The sequence below is a fragment of the Phascolarctos cinereus genome, unplaced genomic scaffold, assembly GCF_003287225.1.
Source record: "Phascolarctos cinereus isolate Bilbo 61053 unplaced genomic scaffold, phaCin_HiC Scaffold_4;HRSCAF=312, whole genome shotgun sequence".
NCBI classification, from domain to species: Eukaryota; Metazoa; Chordata; class Mammalia; order Diprotodontia; family Phascolarctidae; genus Phascolarctos; species Phascolarctos cinereus.
This window is the reverse complement of record NW_027555847.1, coordinates 220,754,216-220,775,291: the sequence shown is the minus strand read 5'-3', so window position 1 is coordinate 220,775,291 and position 21,076 is coordinate 220,754,216. Positions and strand designations below refer to the sequence as shown.

General features: G+C 40.1%; 1 protein-coding gene across 1 annotated transcript in view; it reads right to left on the bottom strand.

Annotated features, from left to right (window-relative positions):
• Positions 1 to 229: 229 nt before the first annotated feature.
• The window catches only part of LOC110200125 (kinesin-like protein KIF19), an 87,593-nt gene continuing 66,746 nt past the window's right edge, over positions 230 to 21,076 (bottom strand). The window contains exons 15-20 of the mRNA XM_020975277.2: positions 16,604 to 16,740; positions 14,054 to 14,162; positions 10,819 to 11,241; positions 4,367 to 4,520; positions 1,998 to 2,105; positions 230 to 1,513 (exon numbers count right to left, since the gene is read on the bottom strand). Of these exons, the coding sequence (XP_020830936.1) occupies positions 1,416 to 1,513; positions 1,998 to 2,105; positions 4,367 to 4,520; positions 10,819 to 11,241; positions 14,054 to 14,162; positions 16,604 to 16,740 (1,029 nt within the window). The 3' untranslated portion in view covers positions 230 to 1,415. The remainder of the gene's footprint in view (positions 1,514 to 1,997; positions 2,106 to 4,366; positions 4,521 to 10,818; positions 11,242 to 14,053; positions 14,163 to 16,603; positions 16,741 to 21,076) is intronic.

Genomic DNA, 21,076 nt, shown 5'->3' with positions numbered 1-21,076 from the left:
CAATTCCCATGGTAAAATAAGGTTCTTCACAGAACTCAGAGCCCAATTTCTGGTTTGCTTTGCTCACGAAGGAAACTGAAGTACCAAGATGTAAAGTGATTTATCCAAGGTCGACTATAGCAAGTTAGTGGTATAACTAAGACCAGAATCTATGTCCAAAGATTGCTGCTTCATTGACAAAAGATAAAAGGGTAGACAAAAGATGACAACGCAAAAATGAGAGAGGTGGTTTTCAGCGAAAACAATTGTTTTATTTACGGCTGGTGTTACAAAGCACAAAAACCCATAGCCATCTCCCTCCCCCATATTCATTCACAAAATGTCTCCCTCTGTATCATTGGAAGTCTTGCAGTTAGAAAGGAAAATATATCATTTATCAGCCAGACTTGGCATGGTGTAAATTGTTCTCTAATACTCCATCCAGAGCTCTGATATACCTTTATGCTTAAAAGTACCAGGTCTCTGACCAAGTCATTTTTGCTTATGTTTCCTATGAGAAAAGGTAATTCCCCACATAGAGAAGAGAGAAGGCTTCCATACCCCTAAAGTGAGGAACTTCATTGCCTCCTTCTCCTTCCTAGAAGGAAAGATCTTTGGGGGCTCAGGGTCATACATGGAAGGAGGGGTGGGGATACTGTCATTCAGGGATTGGGGAAAACCCCTCTGTGAGGGCTCCCCTTGATTCCCTTTCACCACATCTTGGAGAGTCTTTGTGTGGACGGGAAAAGAGGAAGGGGAGCAGTTACTGTAAGAGAGCATAGTTTGAGAGCTAGAAAGGTCATCATGTCCAACTCATTTTACAGATAAGGAAACCAAGACACAGAAGAGGTTAAGTGACTTGCCCAGGGTCACACTGCTAGTAAATTTCTGAGGCAGGATTCAAGCACAGCTCCTCTTGATTCTTGATCCTTTATCTACTACATTAAATAGAAATGTAGACAGAGGGGGATATGTGGGACAGAGAGGAAGAGGAGAAGTATTGTGACTAAGTAATCAACTTATTCCCACTCAGGTACCTAGAAACTAGAAGTGCCTGGGCCTCTTCTTCCCACCTGCTGACACCCTGGCAGGGTGCAGTGCCCTCCAGAACATGGGGTCAGTTGACTAGACCCTACAGACAATTCAATATTGCTGCTTGGAAGGGAAAAACTCTACTAAAGCATCAAGGATTACATCTCTTTTTGAAAGCCTGTTAATGGATAATCATTAATTTGGTCTTAGAAGGCAAAGAAAAGTGATTTTTGGTTTTTGTTTTTTCTGATTGTGGAGAGAAGAGCAGAAGTGAAAACTTGATGGGCCTTCCAAGTGTCACTGCCTCCTCCCTCCTTTCCCCAAATCCATTTATGCAAGAAAAGAGACGCTTTGTTTATACCAGTTTCTCCTTGTAGCTGCTGTCCCTCTATAGCATGGGCCGTTTATCTTGGTCTCCCTTGTTTCTTTGCGCTGCCTCCCACTTGCTTTCGGGTGATTCCAGTTACGATATTATGATGACCAGTGCTACTTTCTGCAGACCCTGGTTTTGGGGGAAGCAGTTTTATTCTTTCTCAAATTCTACCTCATTCTCTCTTCACAACTCTCTCTGCAGCTGGCAGAATACCACAGCTGGATTTCCAAAATAAGGTACCAAGTCCATACCTAAGATGGTGTCTGGTACACAGTAGGACCTTATTAAATGCTTGTTCAATTGTAGGCTGGCTACTGCAGCCCAAGCTCAAAAGGGCAATCAACAAGCCTTGCCATGGCTGTGCCCGCTAACCACACTCACAGCAGCCAAACTCCCATCTCCAAACGCTGTTGCCTTTTCTTCTCTTACATTATATGCCAGAAAAAGTTGTTATCCTTCCAAATGTAAGGTGTTTCTATGACTGGAAGGAAAACCATTTGTGGGACATGAAACATTTAAGAAACCATCCACCTGCTCCCCCCACCACCTTCTCCCATTAGAGTGGACCAGCCTGAAACTATAATAGGAGAGAAAGAAGCAAAAAAGCACCGACCTTTGACCTCTCTGGGGAGGACTGGCCCTCGGTTCTGTGCTGGATTGCACTGCCAGATGGCACTGGGAAAAGTGAAGCTGATTTCAGGTACCTGCAGTGTGTTTTCATCTTTACATTAAAAGGTAAACACAAGAGATTTTTATTTTTTACGTTTAGAAAACAAGTGAATATGGGAGATAGTATTGAACAAAGGATGAGTCAAAGGAAAGGTTGCAACTTTGCCTTACTCCTCTTTTGTGTCTTTCCCTTGATGTGGTTCTCTAGTCGACTAAACCCTGCCCCAACCCGTGGTTCTTTATTTCTCTTTCTTCTCCTTTTAGTTTGTGTTTCTCTCTCTTAATCTCTCTCATCTCATTCTACCCCCCCCTTTTTTTTCTTTGAAGCTTTCTTTTTCCCTTGAGAATATTTTCCCTATCTTACCCAGGGCCACTCATTGGTCCCATTGAACTACTGATCAGCTCAGGAACACTGACCTGCTCTGTTTCTAACTTTACCTAGTTCAATCCACCTTAGGCAGCCTAAGCAGCCCTCCATACCTCCATAGCTCCATATCATATTGGTGCAGGACTGGGTTCAGACACCTTTATCAGCTTTAACCCTCTACAATTCAAGCCATCCACCAATCTCAGACTCACTCAACAGCAGAGATTACAGGCATTGACCACACACCCAGCTCCCTCATTTCCAATATCACATGATCTCAGATTTAGGGCTTTGTAAGGGATATTTAGAGGCCATTAAGTTCAGTCTCATCATTTAACAGATAAGAAAACTGAGACAGAGAGGTCAAGTGACTTGTCTAGGATCACACAGCTTATAAGATTCTGAGGCAGGATTTGAATCCAGATCTTTCTGACTCCAACTCCAGCATTTTATCCACTACTCCAAGCTGCCTACTCCCAACATGAATTTCTCTTGCTTTGTTTCTCTTCCTTCTTTCACTCTTAATATTAAATTGAAGAAATCTTAAAATACGTCATTGACATAAAATACTCATTGAATAAAGCTGAATTTTAAAATGAGTTTAGCCTTTATGTGTTTTTCTTATAAGAGAAAAAAATAAATTAATTAAATGAAAAAGAATATGGTATAGTGTTAATAATGGCTTGTACTGATACAGGGTTTCAGTTTACAATTCATCTTCTTATAACAACCTTGTGAGGTGGGTAGTACAACTAATACTATACCTATTTTTACGGATAAAGGAACTGAGGGTAAAACAGATCAAGTGACTTGCCCTATATCCCACATCTAGTAAGTATCATAGCAGAGACTCAAACCCCAGTCTTAAGATTCCAAGTCCAGTCCTCCTTCCCTTATTCCACAATACCATTCCAAAAAGTATGGAGTTAAGAGTCCTGGGAATGATTCCCAGTTCTTCTGTTAAATCACTGTACCACTTTCTATAAGTTACATCACTTTTCTGTTCTCAGTTTTCTCAACTATAAAAGGAGATTGGACTCAATATTCACTAGGATCCCTTCCTGCTCAAAAGTCCTTTGATTCTAAGTTATATTTTTTATTTCTCTGTGACTCATAATAGGAAAAAGAACTTCCTTCCCCAGTCTCATCTCCCCCTAATCAGACTGACAGAAAGTGTCTATTACTTTTATGGAAGCCAATTAATTCAGCAGAATAAACTTTTCTCTAACAGCAGCTGGAGAGTTAGCATTGTTGAGAGCTGTCCCATAATTTAGCAAAGATGTTGAAGAGAATGAAGGTGGCAGCAACTACATCCCATTGTTGTCCTGATTTCTGGAGGGGCCAACTGTCTACATTAATGGAACGAATCAAGGAGAGGTAACCAATGACTTCCCAAAGTGATATCCATAGGGGAATGAATTAAGAACAATTCAGTTTGTTCAAGTTATGAAACATCAATCACATTGTTACTACAATACTTTATAGCTAGCAAACCCAATGTAAAAGGTTTTAGGTCCCATGACCAACCCCCTGGGAATATCAATCCTCAAGAAACATTATTAGTTGATGACACTGTAATTCCTAGGAAAGGATCGTTTTTGGCATCAAGTGGTACAAATCTAGTTCTGAGAAAAGAGACACCCATTACTCTCTTCCAGACCCAGTCTGTTATCTCATTCCTGCAAGAAAATGTAAACTTATTCTTTTTTAAAGACAGAAATATGCACCTTCAGGCTTGTTCTGAAAAAAGAAATGCTTATACTCAGAAATTTCTATTTTAGGTAGTAATTCTCCCAGAGTCCTATGACACCCAAAGCCCCAGTTAAAATTACTCCATGAATAATAATCCTGCAGGGACCTTTATTCTCCTTAGGTGTTATGTAGAAGCCTTCCATTTTTAGCCAATGTTCATCACAGAATTAAGAGCTACCTTTCTAATACTATACCTGTATGGTAATTGGTAGGAAATTTGGTCTTGGTGGCCACAGGAACTGCAGGGAACAGGGTCTTAGCGGCTTTAGAGTGTTGCACGGGGTAACTTTGGGGTGACTGATTTTCAGAAGTGTAGTCTATCATGGGAGTTGGGAGCTTCTCAGTTCCCTAAATGAAAAGAAGGAAGAAAACACAATGAAGGATCTGAGCAGCTGATGAAGACACAGTAGAGTAGAGTAGAGTAGGAAGAAGACTACATCTGGAATCACAAGAACTAGATTCCAGGCTATTTACTGCTTTTTTAACCTTGGGCAGATAATTCCCTTCTGCTGGTCTCAACTTTCTCCTCAAAAGGTTAATGGTCAGTGGTGGGAGTAGGGAGAGGTTAACCTAAATAATCTCTAAGGTCCCTTCCAGATCTGTTCTACAATCCTTTGGTAAAGTCCTTCCATAATTAAATAGTCCCAAACTCAAAGCATATTGAAAGACATTTTTCTGCTTTCCGGATGATTCTGTCTCATTTACCCTTTGACCTAGTCCTCACAAAAGAACAATTTTCAAGTGGATAAGTCATGCTAGCAAACATTTATTAAGCACTTACCATTTGCCAGACATTGTGCTATCTGGGGACACAAAGAAAGGCAAACACATGGGCTCTGCCCTCAGGGAGCTCACAACTGGATGAGGCAACATGCAAAAAGTATGTACAAATAAGATATATACAAGATAAATCACAGAGGGAAGTCATGAACATTAAGGGGTATGGAAAAGACTTCTTAAAGAGGGTAAGATTCTAGCTGAGCCTTACAGAAAGCCAGAGAAGCCAGGAGGAGGAGACAAAGAAAGAGAACATTCCAGGCATGGGGGACAGACAGTGAAAACGCTCAGTCAGAAGATGTAGTGTCCTGTTTGAGGAACAGCAAGGACACCAGTGTCACTAGATTTTAGAGTACGTTGAGGAAAGTAAGATACAGGAAAACTGGAAAGGCAGAAAGGGACTTGGTTGTGAAAGACTTTGAAAGCCAAACAGAGGATTTTGTACTTGATCCTCTAAGCTATCTCTGTCTTTGGCATCAGTCCTACAACATGGCTCTTGAAATTTGGAAAACAACCAACCTACTAATCTCTTTGTACAGTGAGTATTTTTAAATCTGCTATTATTTATACTCAGCTGTCCACACTAAGCAATTTGGCAATGGAGCTTTACAGAATGTGGGCCATCTGTTAATGCAACAAATATTTATTCAGTTCTTACATGTATAAGGCACTGATGTAGGCTCTATAAGAGATACCAAAGTGAATAAGACCTGGCCTGTGATTTGGAGAGCCTTATAATCTAATAGGAAAAGAAGATAGGTAAACACATCACCATAAAACCATAAAAATACTATATGAGATATTCAGAAAATGAGTAAGTACTGTGAGAGTACATAAAGGTAACAGTATATAGCTACTATGAGAATTCCTAAAAGGGACAGATCATTTCCAATGAAGGTGATTACAGAACTTCATAGAAGAGGTGGCATTTCACAGGATCATTGGATTATAGATTTAGATCTAGAAATGATTTCCCTTACACACTAATCTAACCCTATCACTCCTCTGTGTGGCTTCCTATTGCCTCTAGGATTAAAAACAAAAACAAAAAAACTTAAAAACTCTTCTGTTGAGCTTTTAAAGCCCTTCACAACCTGACTCAATTTATCTTTCCAGTCTCATTGGACATTACTCCCCAACTATGTTGTGTGACCAAACTGCCCAAAGTGGCCTTCTCCCTGTTCCTCACAAAGATCACATGTCCTGTCTCTGTCTAAGTCTTTGTACCGGTCTATCACTCATGCCTGGAATGCACTCTATCCTACTGCCATCTCATAGAATTCTCTCTTCCTTAAATGTGCAGTTCAAGGACCAACTTTTATACAAAGCCTTTCCTAAGCCTAGTATCTAGCCTAACTGATAGTATCCTCCTTCCCAAGCTATTTAGTTATTATGTATTTGTTTTCTTCGTGTTCATTCTGTATACTTATGTGTCAAGGACTTTTGATTTTGTTGGTATAGGAACTCTCTCCACAAATGCAGATCACAACCTTCCAACCTGTCTGTAAGTTTTGATCTTAAAAAATTGCCTTATATTCAAAGAGGCTAAGTAATTTACTCATGGATAAACAACTAGTAAATGTCAGAGGTGGCATTTGAATTCAGGTCTTTCTGACTCAACTCCAATACTATCCACCATATCAGACCAATTTTACTACATGTGTAATGCTGGCTCAGAGGGCCAGTGCTATGTGACTCTGTCCTCATTGGCGAAGATCCACGCCCAGTAGTTTCATGAGGACCAGTAGGACAGAACTGGCAAGATCGGGGAGAGAGGAGAGATCCCCTTTAGTCTTTTGGGGCTCTTGAGCCTCTGCGCATGTCTTCTGGCTTCTAGCCTCAGGTAGGAAGGTGGACAATGACAACCTCACTTCAGGTTAATGAAGAGGAAAAAAAGACTCTGGGAAGAAGCCAACATGTACAACTTTGACCATGTCCCCATTTCCAGCTTGCTACACTAGAGACTTTAGGGAACTTTCTCTTGGGTGAGATTTAGGACTCTCTTTTTCAGTTGAGTTGAGTTACCTCCCTCCCAATGGGAGAGTGCTTTTATTCTGTATTGTCTGTTTGTATTCTCCTATGTATGCTTTCCCTGATTTGTTGTGCTATTGATTTGGATAAATATATTTCTTTGCTATTTGCTATGTATGTTAACTGTTAATATTAGTAGGAAGAGAGTCAAGCCTTGAATGTATAGCTTGTGGTCTTCCTTTCTCCATTATGGAACAGCAATCAGTCTAGCTTAAACCTAAAACTTACTTCCCCTAGACTAACAATATGTGTGTATACACATGTGAAAATATATATATATATATATATATATATATATATATATATATACACACATACATACACACAGATATACATATATACAAATATGTGTATGTATGTATATATATATACACATTTGTATTTTAATAGTATTTTATTTTTTCCAGTTACATGTAAATGCTTTTGGGGAATAATACCATGGCCTCGGGCAGCATGAAAATGGTAGCATTTTAAAGTCTTTTACTGACTCCTGCAGTACAAATGGATCCCATTTGCAGAATTTTTATGAGACTTCTAGAATTATTACATCATATCCACATTCATTATAATGTATATGGTCAGGAATTGCTTCTCTCCTTTATTCAAGCTTTCTAACCAAATTTTGGCCCCCACAGTTCTAATGGGGTCATAGTTACAGCATGGAAGAGAGAGCACAGGACCTGAAGTCAGGAAGAAATGAGTTCAAACTCAGACTCCAACACTTACTAGCAGTGACTTAACTGCTGTCTGCCTCAGTTTCCCCTAACTGTAAAAATGAGGATAATAATAGCACCTACTTCCCAGGATCAAATGAGTTAATATTTGTAAAATGCTTGGCACATGGTAGGCATTTAATAAATGTTTGTTTTCTTCCTTCCTACAATAACAATGAAAGTCAATTGCTGAAATTCATAAAAGAATGTCTTGTTTGTCTTTTTAAGTTAAAATAAACATTTGGTAAAATTGAAGTGGAAGGGTGGTCATTTTGCAAAAGTAGATGTTTTGCAAATTCAGCGCCTGCCTAGGTAGCTACTGCTGTTAAGTACTTTATCCCTTTTGTTGTAATGTATTCAAATGTGATATGATATATTCTTAATGACATTTGACATTTTTAAAATGCATTGGTTATTCCATAGTTTTAAAAAGAAGTAAACATTGTGAAATGTAAATTCATGGCTTTATATTAAATCCTCTTTTTATGTTGCCCTGCATGCATGGAAATGTTTGGGTTTTTTTTTTTGGTCTTTTTATATTAAGTTCAAAATCAATAAAAATTAAATTTTAAAAATGCAATGCTCAGTTTCCTTATCTACAAAGTGAAGGAGTCAGACTAGATCCTTTGTAAGATCCTTACCAGTTCTAACAGCCTATATGTCTAATAGTCTATGATTTGTTTTTCACATTTTATATTTTGAGGAGAATAGACCTTACTGTCTTATCATACTCAGTACCCCAGCTATAGATCAATGACATTTCTATGGGCGGTTTGGTGCAGTGTAAAAAATGCTAGACTTGGAGTCTGGAAGCCCATGCTCAGTTCCCATCTTTAATACTTCATTGAGATGTGGCCATAAGCAAGTCATTGAGCCTCAGTTTTCTTATCTCTAGTAAGGATGATAATGCCAGCACAAGGTTTATAGATTTAAAGCTGAAAAAAACCTTAGAGGTCACGTATTCCAACCTTCTCATTTTACATGTAAAACCACCTTGGAGATACAGACAGCCAAACAGGATCACAGATCATATCTACTCATGCCAACCACAAGCCATATCTCTATATTCACACAGCCTCACATTTAAATCCTACCTACCTACAAATGAGCAAACTGACACTTAGATTAAGCGACTTGTCCATGCACTCATACAGCTACTCAGCAGCAGATCCAGATTTGAATCAAGGCTACCGGCTCCAAAATCCAGTGTTCTTTAAGAAGACAAAAGGCTTTCAAATCATCTCATATGAAGATTTACTCAATTTTAGTCGGCTTGAATCAGCTCTATCTTTTCAATGAAGATACTCAAGTGAAAACCCTCAGGGAAATTATGGTATCTATGACCTTTTTTGTCTTTTTTAAAAATTCAATATTTTCCCCCAATTACATGTAAAAACAATTTTTAACATTTAACTTTTTATTCCAAATAATAATTCCATGGTTTGTTGTTCAGTTGTTTTTCAGTCATGTCTGTCTCTTCGTGACACCATTTGGAGTTTTCTTGGTAAAGATACTGGAATGTTTTGCCACTTCCCTCTCTAATTCATTTTACAGATGACTCCAGGCTGAGTGCTCTATCCACTGTGCCACCCAGCTGTCCCAGGCCATGGTATTGTTCCCCAAAAGCATTTTGAAGAACCACTTTGTGACTCTCAAGTATTAGAGTTTTGGCAGTTCAAGGAACGCAAATTGAGATGCATAGGGTTAAAAGTTGATGATGAGTGATGATGGCATAGTTCTGGAAATGTCCCTTCAAACAGAAACATTCAGATTTCAAAGGGATGCACTAAGTACCACCCCTCTGCTCAGGCCTCCTGCTCACAAGTCATGCCCTTACAGCAGGATATATACAAATGGATCATGTCCTGTTTACAAAACCTGTATTAATAGGAAATCCTCTCATTACAAAGGTTTGCTTTTTGCAAAAAATTCTGTGAAGCTTGAAAAACAAACAACAGATGAATGTTCAGTATAACATTGACATACTAAATCATGGATCCGTGGGCAAGCTAAGTGGCATAATAGATAGTGCTCTGTGCCTGGAGTCAGGAAGATTCATTTTCCTGAGTTCAAATCTGGCCTCAGACACTTACTAGCTGTGTGACCCTGGGCAAGTCCCTTCACCCCGCTTGCCTCCGTTTTCTCATCTGTAAGATACGATGGAGAAGGAAATGGTAAAACCCTCCAGTATCTTTGCCAAGAAAACCCCAAATGGGGTCACAAAGATCACAACAACAGTTTAGCTATTAAAGGCAACTAAATGGCTCAGTGGATAGAGTACTCGACCTGAAGTCAAGAAGACCTGAGTTCAAATCCAGCCTCATGCACTTACTACCTGTGTGACCCTGGGCAAGTCAATTAGCCTCTGTTTGCCTTTGAGGCAGCTAATTGGCTCACTGGCCCAGAGTCAGGAAGGCCTAAGTTCAAATCTAGCCTCAGACACTCATTAGCTGGCAAATCACTTAACCTCTGTTTACTCCAGTATATTTACCAAGAAAACCCCATACAGGGTCACAAAAAGTCAGACACAACCGAACAGCTGAATGCAGCTATTAAGTACAGGATGTCCCAAAAGTCTTAGTGCAGTTTTGTTGTTGTTGTTCATCCTTTATAGATAAGGAAACAGATCCAGAGAGATTAAGTGACTAGTTCTGGCTGGTAGGTAGTAAGTGGGAGAGGCAGGATTTGAACTCAGGTCCTTGGACCCCAAGTTCAACACTTTTCACTATTCTTATGGCTGCCTCCCACTCCATCATGACCTCTAGTTTTGTTATGAAGAAGGTGCTTTGGTTTTTTTTTAATAATATATTTATTTTTAGTTTTTAATACTTCCATAAGATGTTTAGTTTTAAATTTTCTCCTCTTCTCTCTCCTCCCCCCTTCCCAAGACGGCATGCAATCTGATATAGATGAAGAAGGTACTTTGTAAACCTTAAAGTGCTACAGAAATGGAAATCTGTAGCATAAGCACAGAAAGATCACTGGCTTGGTAACTAAAGAGCCTAGGTTCTAGCCCTACTCTGTCTCCCCATTCTTTGGACCCCAGTTTCCTCCTCTGTAAAATAAGGACCTATACGTAAGGTTCACTCAGGTACTAACAATCCAGCTATTCAATGCTTACTTACCATTTGAGCATTTCTAATACAGGAGGGGGATCTTTTCTTCCTGGCCCTCTGCTCCAAAGAGCTGTTTCTCGGTCTTCCCCTCATAGGACTAGAATACAACTGCTTCCTGTCCGCCTCGGCTTTCCCCTGAGACTCGGTAAGGTCAGGAGTAAGATTGGGCTTCCAGTACTTTGGTTCTGATGCCCCCTCGTCGAGGGAATGCATTGTGGAGAGGCTGCTTCCGAATTCCTGGTCGTGGGTCTTGGAGCGCCTGCTGGCCGCAATGAGAGAGATGCTCTTTGTACTCACTGCAATCTCTTTCAAGGCCTCTGCACTCAGTGAGGTAGCAAGAGCATCCTCACCCAATTTTTTCATGTTTAAATCCAGACTGGTGGGAGAACACAACTTGGAGACCATCTTTTTCATGCTGAGAGAATTGGGTTTCTGGAAAAAATCACCGCAGGAGAATTACCAAACAGCCCTGCATTGTTTTGACTAATAGGTAACTCTGGACAGGTCACTTCCTACCCCTGGGCAGGCCCCAGTTTCCTCACTGTAAAATGATGGAGCTGGACTAAATGATATCTAAGGTTCTTCCTAGCTCTAACTTTTTACAAACCTGTGATTCTGGAAAGAGATTCTTAAGCTTTTCTGTATTCATGGACCCCTTGGGCAGTCTGGTGAAACCTATAGACTCCTTCTCAGAAGAATGTTTTTAAATATATAAAATAAAATAAATGAGATTACAAAGAAAACAAAAGTCAATGAAAATAGAGATGTAATTTTTTTCCATGCAAGTTCATGGATCCCCTGAAATCTATCCACAGATCCCTTGAGGTTCTATGGGACCTCTGGTTAAGAACTCCTGTTCTACAAGTAGCTCTATAGGGATAAGGACTAGAATACTAGATTTCATTGGTATCAAAAAAAAACCCCAGAGGAAATTCCTCCTACCAATGTAGGTTGGCATCTTTTCTATTAGTCTTAGAAAATTGTCTAGAACACTGAGGTCAAGTGACTTGAAAAAAGTCACACAGGCAATATATGTCAGTGGTGGGACTTGAACCCAGTTCCATCTTGCTTAAACACTAGCTCTCTAGTCATTGTTTATCTAAGGCAGCTATTTTTGCTGTTGTTGAGTTGTTTCAGTCATGGCCAACTCTCCATGACCCCATTTGGGGTTTTCTTGGCAAAGATACTTGGAGTAGTTTGCCATTTCCTTCTCTAGTTCATTTTACAGATGAGGAAACAGGCAAACAGGGTGAAGTGACTTGCCCATTTGAACTCGGGTCCTCCTGACTCCAGGGCCAGTGTTCTATCTAGTGCGCCACCTAGATCTTTAGTAATTTAATAAGGGCCATTCAAAGGACATAGCATCCCTTCACCCAAATTAAACTTAAGCTCTCAAGGAGAATGGAACAAGGGAATAAATCATTTGTCAAGTGCGTACTATTTGCCTGGCACTGTGCTAAGCACTTTAAAAATATTATTTCATTTGATCCTCACAAGAACCCTCGGAGACAGGCACTATCATGATCCCCATTTTACAGCTGAGGAAACAGAGGCAGACAGAGGTTAAGTGATTTGCCTGCGATCACATACAGCTAATAAGTGAGGTAGGATTTGAACTCAGGTCCTCCTGACTCTAGGCCCAGAGTTCTGTCCACCGTGCAACCTAGATGCCTCAAGGAATTATGGGAATATGCAGCAGATTTTTTTCACAGCCTAGCTACCTTGAACTGTGCAATGTAAGATACCACCCATTTTCGTTTAGGCTGATTCTTTTACACACAAATAGCTGCTTCTCTCCCTCCAAACCAATATTTTACCTGGTCCTCAATCTACCCCGTGACTCCAATGTTTACTGAAATGTAAAAATTACTAGATTGTAAAAACCACATGGATTGTTAGCTGGCTTTCAAGTGCTACCACTACCAGCAAATGTGAAGTCAGTCATTTGCCTTCAGTTTTGTCAGCCTTCTGTCAATCAGTTAATCAATCAACATACATTTATTACATACTACTATGCGCCAGCTAATATGCTAGACCCTAGGGATGCAAGACAAATGACAAATTACCCAGGCCCTCAAGGGGCTTACCTTCTGTTGGAACAGATCATTCATACCCCTTTCTCATGATCCTCACTCCTATTAAGACCCATCCCTCTAACAAAGAGCTAGTATCAGTCATTTGCCCTTCACTGTGAATTTAAATCATATACCTTCTCCCAGAGGTATCTCTAGCTCCAGAGTAAGAGGCATTGTGGCATAATGGAGAAAATGGTAGAGTTTGAGTCAATGGACCTGAGTTTGAATCCTGCCTTTACACTTAACTAATTTTTTTTAACCTTGATCAAGTCATTTCCCTCTCTAGATAGTAACCAAAGAATCTGGATATAAATTCCATTTGTACAATCCCAGCTCTGCTACCTTGCTACCTACATGATCATTTTTGTTGTTGCTCATTTGTGTCTGACTCTATAGGACCCCATGGACTTTTGTCCATGGGGTTTTCTTGGCAAAGATCCTAGAGTGGTTTGCCATTTCTTTCTCCAGCATGCCCCCATTTTGCAGATGAGAAACTGAGGCAAATAAGGGTTAAGTGACTTGCCCAGGATCATATACCTAGTAGTATGTGATGCTGGATTTGAACTAAAATCTTCCTGACTTTAAACCTGGTGCTCTATCCACAGTACCACCTAGCTGCCCCTCTGTGATCATTAGTAAGTCAGCTAACCTCTCTTGGATTCACTTTCTTCACCTGTAAAATGAAAGGGTTGGGCTAGACAACCCTGAAGGTCCTTCCCAACTCTGAATCTATGATCCTATAAACAGGCTTTGTCCTTGGAAAAAATAATTTGAAAGATCAGCATCTTCCTCAAGCCACTGAAGTCATAACAGCTCTCTACCCTGTCTTAGTCTATGACACGGTATTATTCTACTTGACCAGAACACTCTGGTGGTCTGATGCTATTCTAGTTCATGGGAAAATATTACTTCATGATTAAGTGAATTATTATATATTAAAATATGATTTCATCTTTCCCTGGGAGTAGAATAGCACCAAACTTCCAAATAGCCTACCCCGACATGCATTTCTGGCTGCTATTTATCAAAAGGGCTAGTAAGAGTCTCCCTTCGAAGAGCCCCTTCCCCATTCTCTATTCCACGGGTTCTAAATGTAACCTTGCCTATACTTCCAAGAACAGAGTGACCTGCATGGAGGCTCATGAAGAGGCTGTGGTAGATATACCAACCTCATGAACTGGAGGAGTTATCAGGAGGCGGAAGGAAGTTGGAGTGAGAAGGGAATCTCTCTTTCCTGGCTTTTTAGATGGAGTGACTTTTGATGACTTGTAACCTTCACTGGAAGCAAAAAAACACAGATAAGCAGAAGTCAAACTACACGTCTATACTTGCTGTCAAAGGAAAAGGGAGGGGAGAAATAGACGTCAATCAACAAGCATTTATTAAGCACCTACTACATACCAGGCACTATGCTAAGCCCAACAGATAAAACAGAAAGGAAATAGTCCCTGCCAACTTACTGTCTATCAAGGGAGACAACATGTGCCTATACTTAAATGTAACATATATACAAAATATTGGGGAAAGAGATTAGCAAGTGAGAGAGAGTGGATCAGGGAATACTTTATGTAAAAAGCTTAGCTTGAGCTAAGTTTTGAAGGAAAGTAGGCATTCTAAGAGACAGAAGTGAGACAGAAAGAAGTACATTCCGAGAAGGGAGGGGGTAGGGGAGAACAAAGTAATAAAGATAAACAATGGAGTGTCATCTAGAAGAATGAGTATCAAAAAGGCCAGTCTGGCTGAAATGTAGAATGTGGGTAAAGGAATATTGTGAAATAAGAATGAAAAGTAGTTTGGAGCCAGGTTGTGAAGGGCTTTAAATGTGGAAACAGAGGACCAGATCCCAGAGGTATCAGGAAGTTTCTTGGATAGGGGGATTGACTTGTTCAGACTTATGTTTTAGGAAAATCACTTAGCACTTAGATGGACTGGAGAGGAGAGAGATGAAAAAGAGTGGGATCAGTTAGGAAACTATTATAGTCATCTAGGCAGTCTCATCCATCTGGGATTACAAGCATCAACTATAGAAAGAATTTAAAGATGGTAACTTGAAGACCACTCCTGACATTCAACAATAAAACTATTCACATTCGTCTTACAGCACAAAGTTATGAATAGCATGCAGTGACATAATACATACAAAAGCACTTTGAAAACTGTGCAATAGCTATCCACAAATACAATGTATCATTATTCTCATATCTATTATGGTCCCATGCCAACATTTTCCTCTACATCATCTGTTCCCATTTTTGTTGTTGTTCAGTCATGTCCAACTCTTCAATGACCTCATTTGGGGTTTTCGTGGCAAAGATATTGAGTGATTTGCCATTTCCTTCTTCAGCTCATTTTACAGATGAGGAAACTGAGGCAAACAGGGTGAAGTGACTTGCTAGTAAGTGTCTGAGGCCAGATTTTAACTCAGAAAGATGCAGCTTCCTAACTTCAGGGCGTGCACTTTATCCACCTAGCTGACCCAGTTCCCACCTCTATTCAATTTGAACATCTTTCCTTGGAAATTGATCTTGGTGGAGTAATGATGATATGGCGATCTTCTTAAGAATGTTAATATCGGGGCAGCTACGTGGCATAGTGGATAGAGCTCTGGCCTTGGAGTCAGAAGGACCTGAATTCAAATCCAGTCTGAGACACATAACACCTACTAGGTGTGTGACTCTGGGCAAGTCACTTAATCCCAATTGCCATACCAAAAAAAAAAAAAGCAAGAATGTTAACATCCAGAAAGGCTTAGATCTGGCCGGGTCATGGACTGCTTTTGCACTGCCTGGCCTGGGAACCAACACTGTGAAGCATTTCCAGGATCAGCAACAAAAATAGTGTTCACTGGCCTCAGTTTGTCTTAGTATCTCGGCTTCCTGTTCCTAATCCTTTCTAGGGTTTGCCAGGGTGCCATAATTCCCAGTAATGGTTTTGGCTATCACTGGGAGTCACATCTCTTACTGCTTTCAACATGATAATGTGTTTTAGCTATTAGTTTATCGACGAGCTAGTCTACTGTTGAGCCTATGATTCAGCCACTGCTCAAGATACCTTGCAGGTAACCTTAAAAAAAGGTGAGACTAAAGTAGGTGCTTTGCTGACCCTTTAAATCAGGAACTCTCGATCTTTTTTGTGTCATAAGTTCCTTTGTCAGTCTACTGAAGCCTATGAACTCCTTCTCAGAACAATATTTTTAAAGGCATAAAATACATAGAATTACAAAGGAAATCAATTATATTAAAATAAACTTTTCAAAATATTTTTTTAAAAGCAAGTTCATGGACCCTAGGTTGAGAACCCCTGTTTCTAGATAAAGGACCCAAAAATTGAATAGCTTTGAGATTGGTAGAAATAACTCAAGATTGGCACCTGTGAGCATCATCAGCACTTAAAAGAAAAATATTTTGGGTTTAAGATTAATTCCTTAATATTAAAAATAGAACCCAAGTCGGGGCAGCTAGGTGGCACAGTGGATAGAGCACTGGCCTCGGATTTAGGATGGACTTGAGTTCAAATCCGGCCTCAGACACAGCTTACTAGCTGTGTGACCCTGGGCAAGTCACTTAACCCCATTGCCTAGCCAAAAAAGAAAGAAAGAAAGAAAAAGCAACAAAATTAAATTTAAAAAGATAGAACCCAAGAAAAGAATTAATTATCCTTGGACTCTCCTCCTGGGCTATGGTTCTAGAAAAAGGAAATGATGGCAATCTCTCCATTACCTGTCTGGTTCTATAATGATAGGGGGAAGTTCAAATTTTGCTCCCCAAGGAAGGTCTTTCCTATTGTGAAGCTGGTCTCTGCTGGTATCCTCCTTCTGCAGCTCCATCTGTTGAGCTATATTCAGAACAGAACCATCCTGGGACCACAAAGAAAGAGAGCTGGGTAAGATATGGCGGGGACACAGAATGGACTATTTAGTTCAAATAACTCCCTGGGGACCTTTCGGGGAAGTCTTACTATTCTAATGAAGCACCTTTGGAAATCAACCCGCTAAACAGCTTCTTCATTAAGGTTTACAGCTGAGCTGTGTCTGGCCACTGAGGAAAAGAAGAGATGCTCTGCAGAAGGGGTTAAATCAGCAGGGACTTACACAGATTATCCATTTCCCCAGCTTCTCCATTTTGCATGTCACTTTAGAAGGCACTAGTTTATGGAGTGCTTTGTTGAAAGAGGCTTTCTGAGACGTGCCCCAGTGGGGAGCTTCTCATAAAGCTTGTCCTTGGGATCAGCAGCCTTTTCAGCCTACAACCCTATAATAACTCAAATGGCCTTCCTCACGCACTAAATTTAAAGCCCTGAGAAAGCTCAAAATCCTTAAATCATTCTGTGAGAGTTAAGTCCAGCAGTAATGGCCCAAAGGCCACAAATGGGGAGTTTGAATATCAACTAGCTAACAATTCCCCAAGAGTCTTCCCTACCCCCTACTAGCATGAATCAGTGCCAATATCCTGGTCAAGACTCCTTGCTCCCTTCCCCCAATGCCTGGTCCTGTTTGACTCAGATAAGAACCCTATAAAAACCTACCAGACTTTGCTAGTTTGGGTGACCCATTCATCATCTTTAGACACCCAGCAGGATGTACAATTCCACCTAGAACTGACCTGTTTCCACCTTCCTCCCTGACTGCCCTCCATATTGTAAGGATGTCCCTTCAATAAAGCTGATTTGCTTCACTGTCTTGTCCTTAGACCTTATTGTGTTGTTGCATTCCAAATTTCCTCGTATTAGCCCTTGGTATACAGGGAATTGGTATATTGGTATTCCTGTTGTTTAGTTGTTTTTCAGTCACGTCCAACTCTTCCTGACCCCTTTTTACTTTTCTTGGCAAAGCTACCAGAGCGTTTTGACATTTTTCTCCAGCTCATTTTACAAATGAGGAAACTAAGGCAAACAGGGGTAAGTGACTTGCCCAGGGTCACACAGATAGTAAGTGTCTGAGGAATCAGATTCCTGATTCCAATACTTCCTGGAACTCTATCCACTGTGCCACCTAGCTGAAACTTCCTAAGTCTGCATTAAGACTTACTCATCAACTCATCACTTACAAAATCACTATTCTTAGAAATAACTGATAGGTCCTTAATCGAGATAAAAATTTTCTATTTGCCTCTGTCAACATTACAGGATTATGAGATTAAGAGACGAAAAGAGTGTTACGTGTCATCTAACATCATGGAAATTCCACAGTGTAATGGATTTTAGAGCTGGAAGGGCCCTGAGAAGACAGCTAGCTCAACCCCCTTATTTTAGAGGTGAAGAAAATGAGACCCTGAGAGCAGAAGTGATTTGCCCAGGCTGCATATGTAGAAAGTAGATTCAAACCCAGTTAGAAGGGTGGGTAACAGGCAGAGCACAGAAGCTCTTTCTTAGGAAAATAAATTAAGGGTGGAAATAATAAAGAGTACCTGCAATCTGGTTAAGATCATTGCCTGCCCTTCGTTCTGAAGTGATTATTGACACATCTAAGGTGCAGAGCATAGAGCGCTGGCCCAGGAGTCAGGAAGTTCTAAGTTCAAATTTTGCCTACCATGCTTACTTGCTGTGTGACCCTGGGCAAATCACTTAACTTCTGTTTGCCTCAGTTTCCTCAACTGTAAAATGAGGATAATAATAGTACCTACCTGTGAGGAAGCAATGAGATAATATTTGTGAAGTGCCTAGCACACAATTGTTGTTGTTTGTCCTTTGTCTTGAAGAGGACATCAAGGAGGTGATGCAGTGACACGCAAGTGAATTGGACTGTAGTGAGGGAGGGCTGCACAAAGTCACCAGTCTCACTTTCCCCTCTGGAGCCATCTGGGTCCAGTGGCCAGATGTAGATCAGTACAACAATGCTATGTAAATACGTATTCCCTTCATTCCCCTCCCCTTCTTCTCTAACTCCAAATTCAGGAATCTTTCCACATACCATAAGTTAAAACAAAAAACAAGTGATTGTAATAAATTTAGGCTCCATTTTCACTAAGAATGTCCCCAAAAAGTGTAAAATTCATACTTGAAATCTATATGGTTTCAGTTTTAGTAGATACTAGTCACAGAAAGTGACAGCTACTGTCACTGGGGGTTCTAAGCTATCATTAAATGACATTCAGTGTGGAAGCATATTCCAAACTTCCTCTCTAGTTCAACCAGAAATATTAAAATATAAATATTTCTCTAGCCTCAAACCCCTTTCCAAACACTCCCTTAAAAGTGTAGGTAATAGGTGGAGAACAAAAGGCCCTTCTTAGGAAAATATTCATTTTTCCATAAGTGAAATAAAAATTTTCTATAACTATTCATATTCCCAAAGGGTAGAAATAACAAAGAATAACTCCAGTCTAGTTAAGATCATTGCCTTCCCCCACACACACACACCCCCACTCCTCTGCCTCCTTCTTCTGAAGTGAATGGGCTATTGACATATCTAAAGGCAGTCTCTTCTTTCTCCATCATCCCACTGTTCCAGGAAACACCTGAGGGGAGCAGTCAAGGAAGGATCTGAATAATGACTATTGTTCTAGAATACTGACCCCAAATTGTATTTTAACATATTATGGTCTTTTCCTTGTTCAAGGTTCCTATAAATATTACTCAAATTTTCTTGGCAGAGGAATATATCCACAAACTTGGGGGGACTATGTCAATCTATACCCCTTTCTCTAAGCTAGAAAATGATGGGATATTAGATTAATGTTAAATTATTTCTAGCAGGCATGTGTCTAAATGAAAATGCAATATTAGTATTTTTTTCTTCAACAGAAGCTATTAGTCTTCTGCAGCAGCAAAGACCAAAAATAAGTCTGTTACTGTTGTTTTTTCCAAAAGCAAACTTTTCACAGAAGTTCAAGAATTCCTCAATCCCATTAGAGCACAAAGTCCTTGTGAATCCAGGGCTTAAGGAGAAAAAAAACTACCTCAGAGGAAATAAGAGTTACCTATTTTGTATGTTTAATGTGATTGTACATGTATAACCTATATCAGATTGCTTGCCGTCTTGGGGAGGAGGTTGGGGAAGGAGGAAGAAAAAAGTTTGGAACTCAAAATCTTATAAAAGTGTATGTTGAAAACTATCTTTACATATAACTAGAAAAAAAATGAAATACTATTTTTTTTAAATTGAGGGGTTTTTTTGTTTTTGTTCTTTTGGTGAGACAATTGAGGTTAAATGACTTGCCCAAGGTGACACAGCTAGTAAGTGTCAAGTGTCTGATCTGAGGCCAGGTTTGAACTCAGGTCCTCCTTACTCCAGGGCCTCTTCTTTTCTTCACACCTATCATTCCATCTCCTATCTCTGTGCTGCATTGACCATCTCCACTGCCCCACCTAGCTGCCCCAAAAACTTGAGATATTTTAAAAAAGCTACATATTCTGCCAACATTTAGAAGCTAATCACCACTAGACAATTTACTTGGGCAATTAAATTCTATTATCATTCACAGAAGACCATAGTAGTCAGGTAAACTACTCTCCACAAAGAAAATCTTATTCAGCCCAGAACACGAATCTCCCCTAATACATCCCCAACAAGTAGTCACCAAGCTTTCACTTGAAAACTCCAATGAAGAGGAACCCATTCTCTCCTGAAATTGCCTAATCCACTTTTTTTTCTTTTTTTGGTTTGGAGGCAATCAGGGTTAAGTGACTTGCCCAGGGTCACACAGCTAGTACGGGTCTGAGGCTGGATTTGAACTCGGGTCCTCCTGACTAAAGGGTTGGTGCTATATCTACTGCATCGCCTGGTTGCCCCCTCCTAATCCACTTTTGAACAGCACTAATCGTGAAGAAGTTTTTCCTTACATCACACCATAACCTGCTTCTCTACAACTTCTCTCCATTCTTCCTTTTGCCCCCTAAAATCAGGTACAAGTCTCACTCCTCTCCCCACTAGACAACTCTTCAAAAATTTCCCCCCACACACACCCCTAAATCTTCTCTTCAAGTTAAATATTCTCCATTCTTCCAGTGATCTTCATATGGTATGGCCTTGAGGTCATTCTCAATCCTGGTTGCCCTTTTCTGAGTGCACTCCAACTTGTCAATGTCTCTCTGGAACTGAACACAGTGCTCTAGATGTGGACAAGGCATGGCACGGCAAAACCATCATCCCCTATGTTTTAGATGCTATGCGTCTCTTAAAGAATACTAAAACTTCATCAGCTTTTTCAGCTGCTTTGTAGTTCAACCATCAGTTCACTAAAGTTCCTAGATCT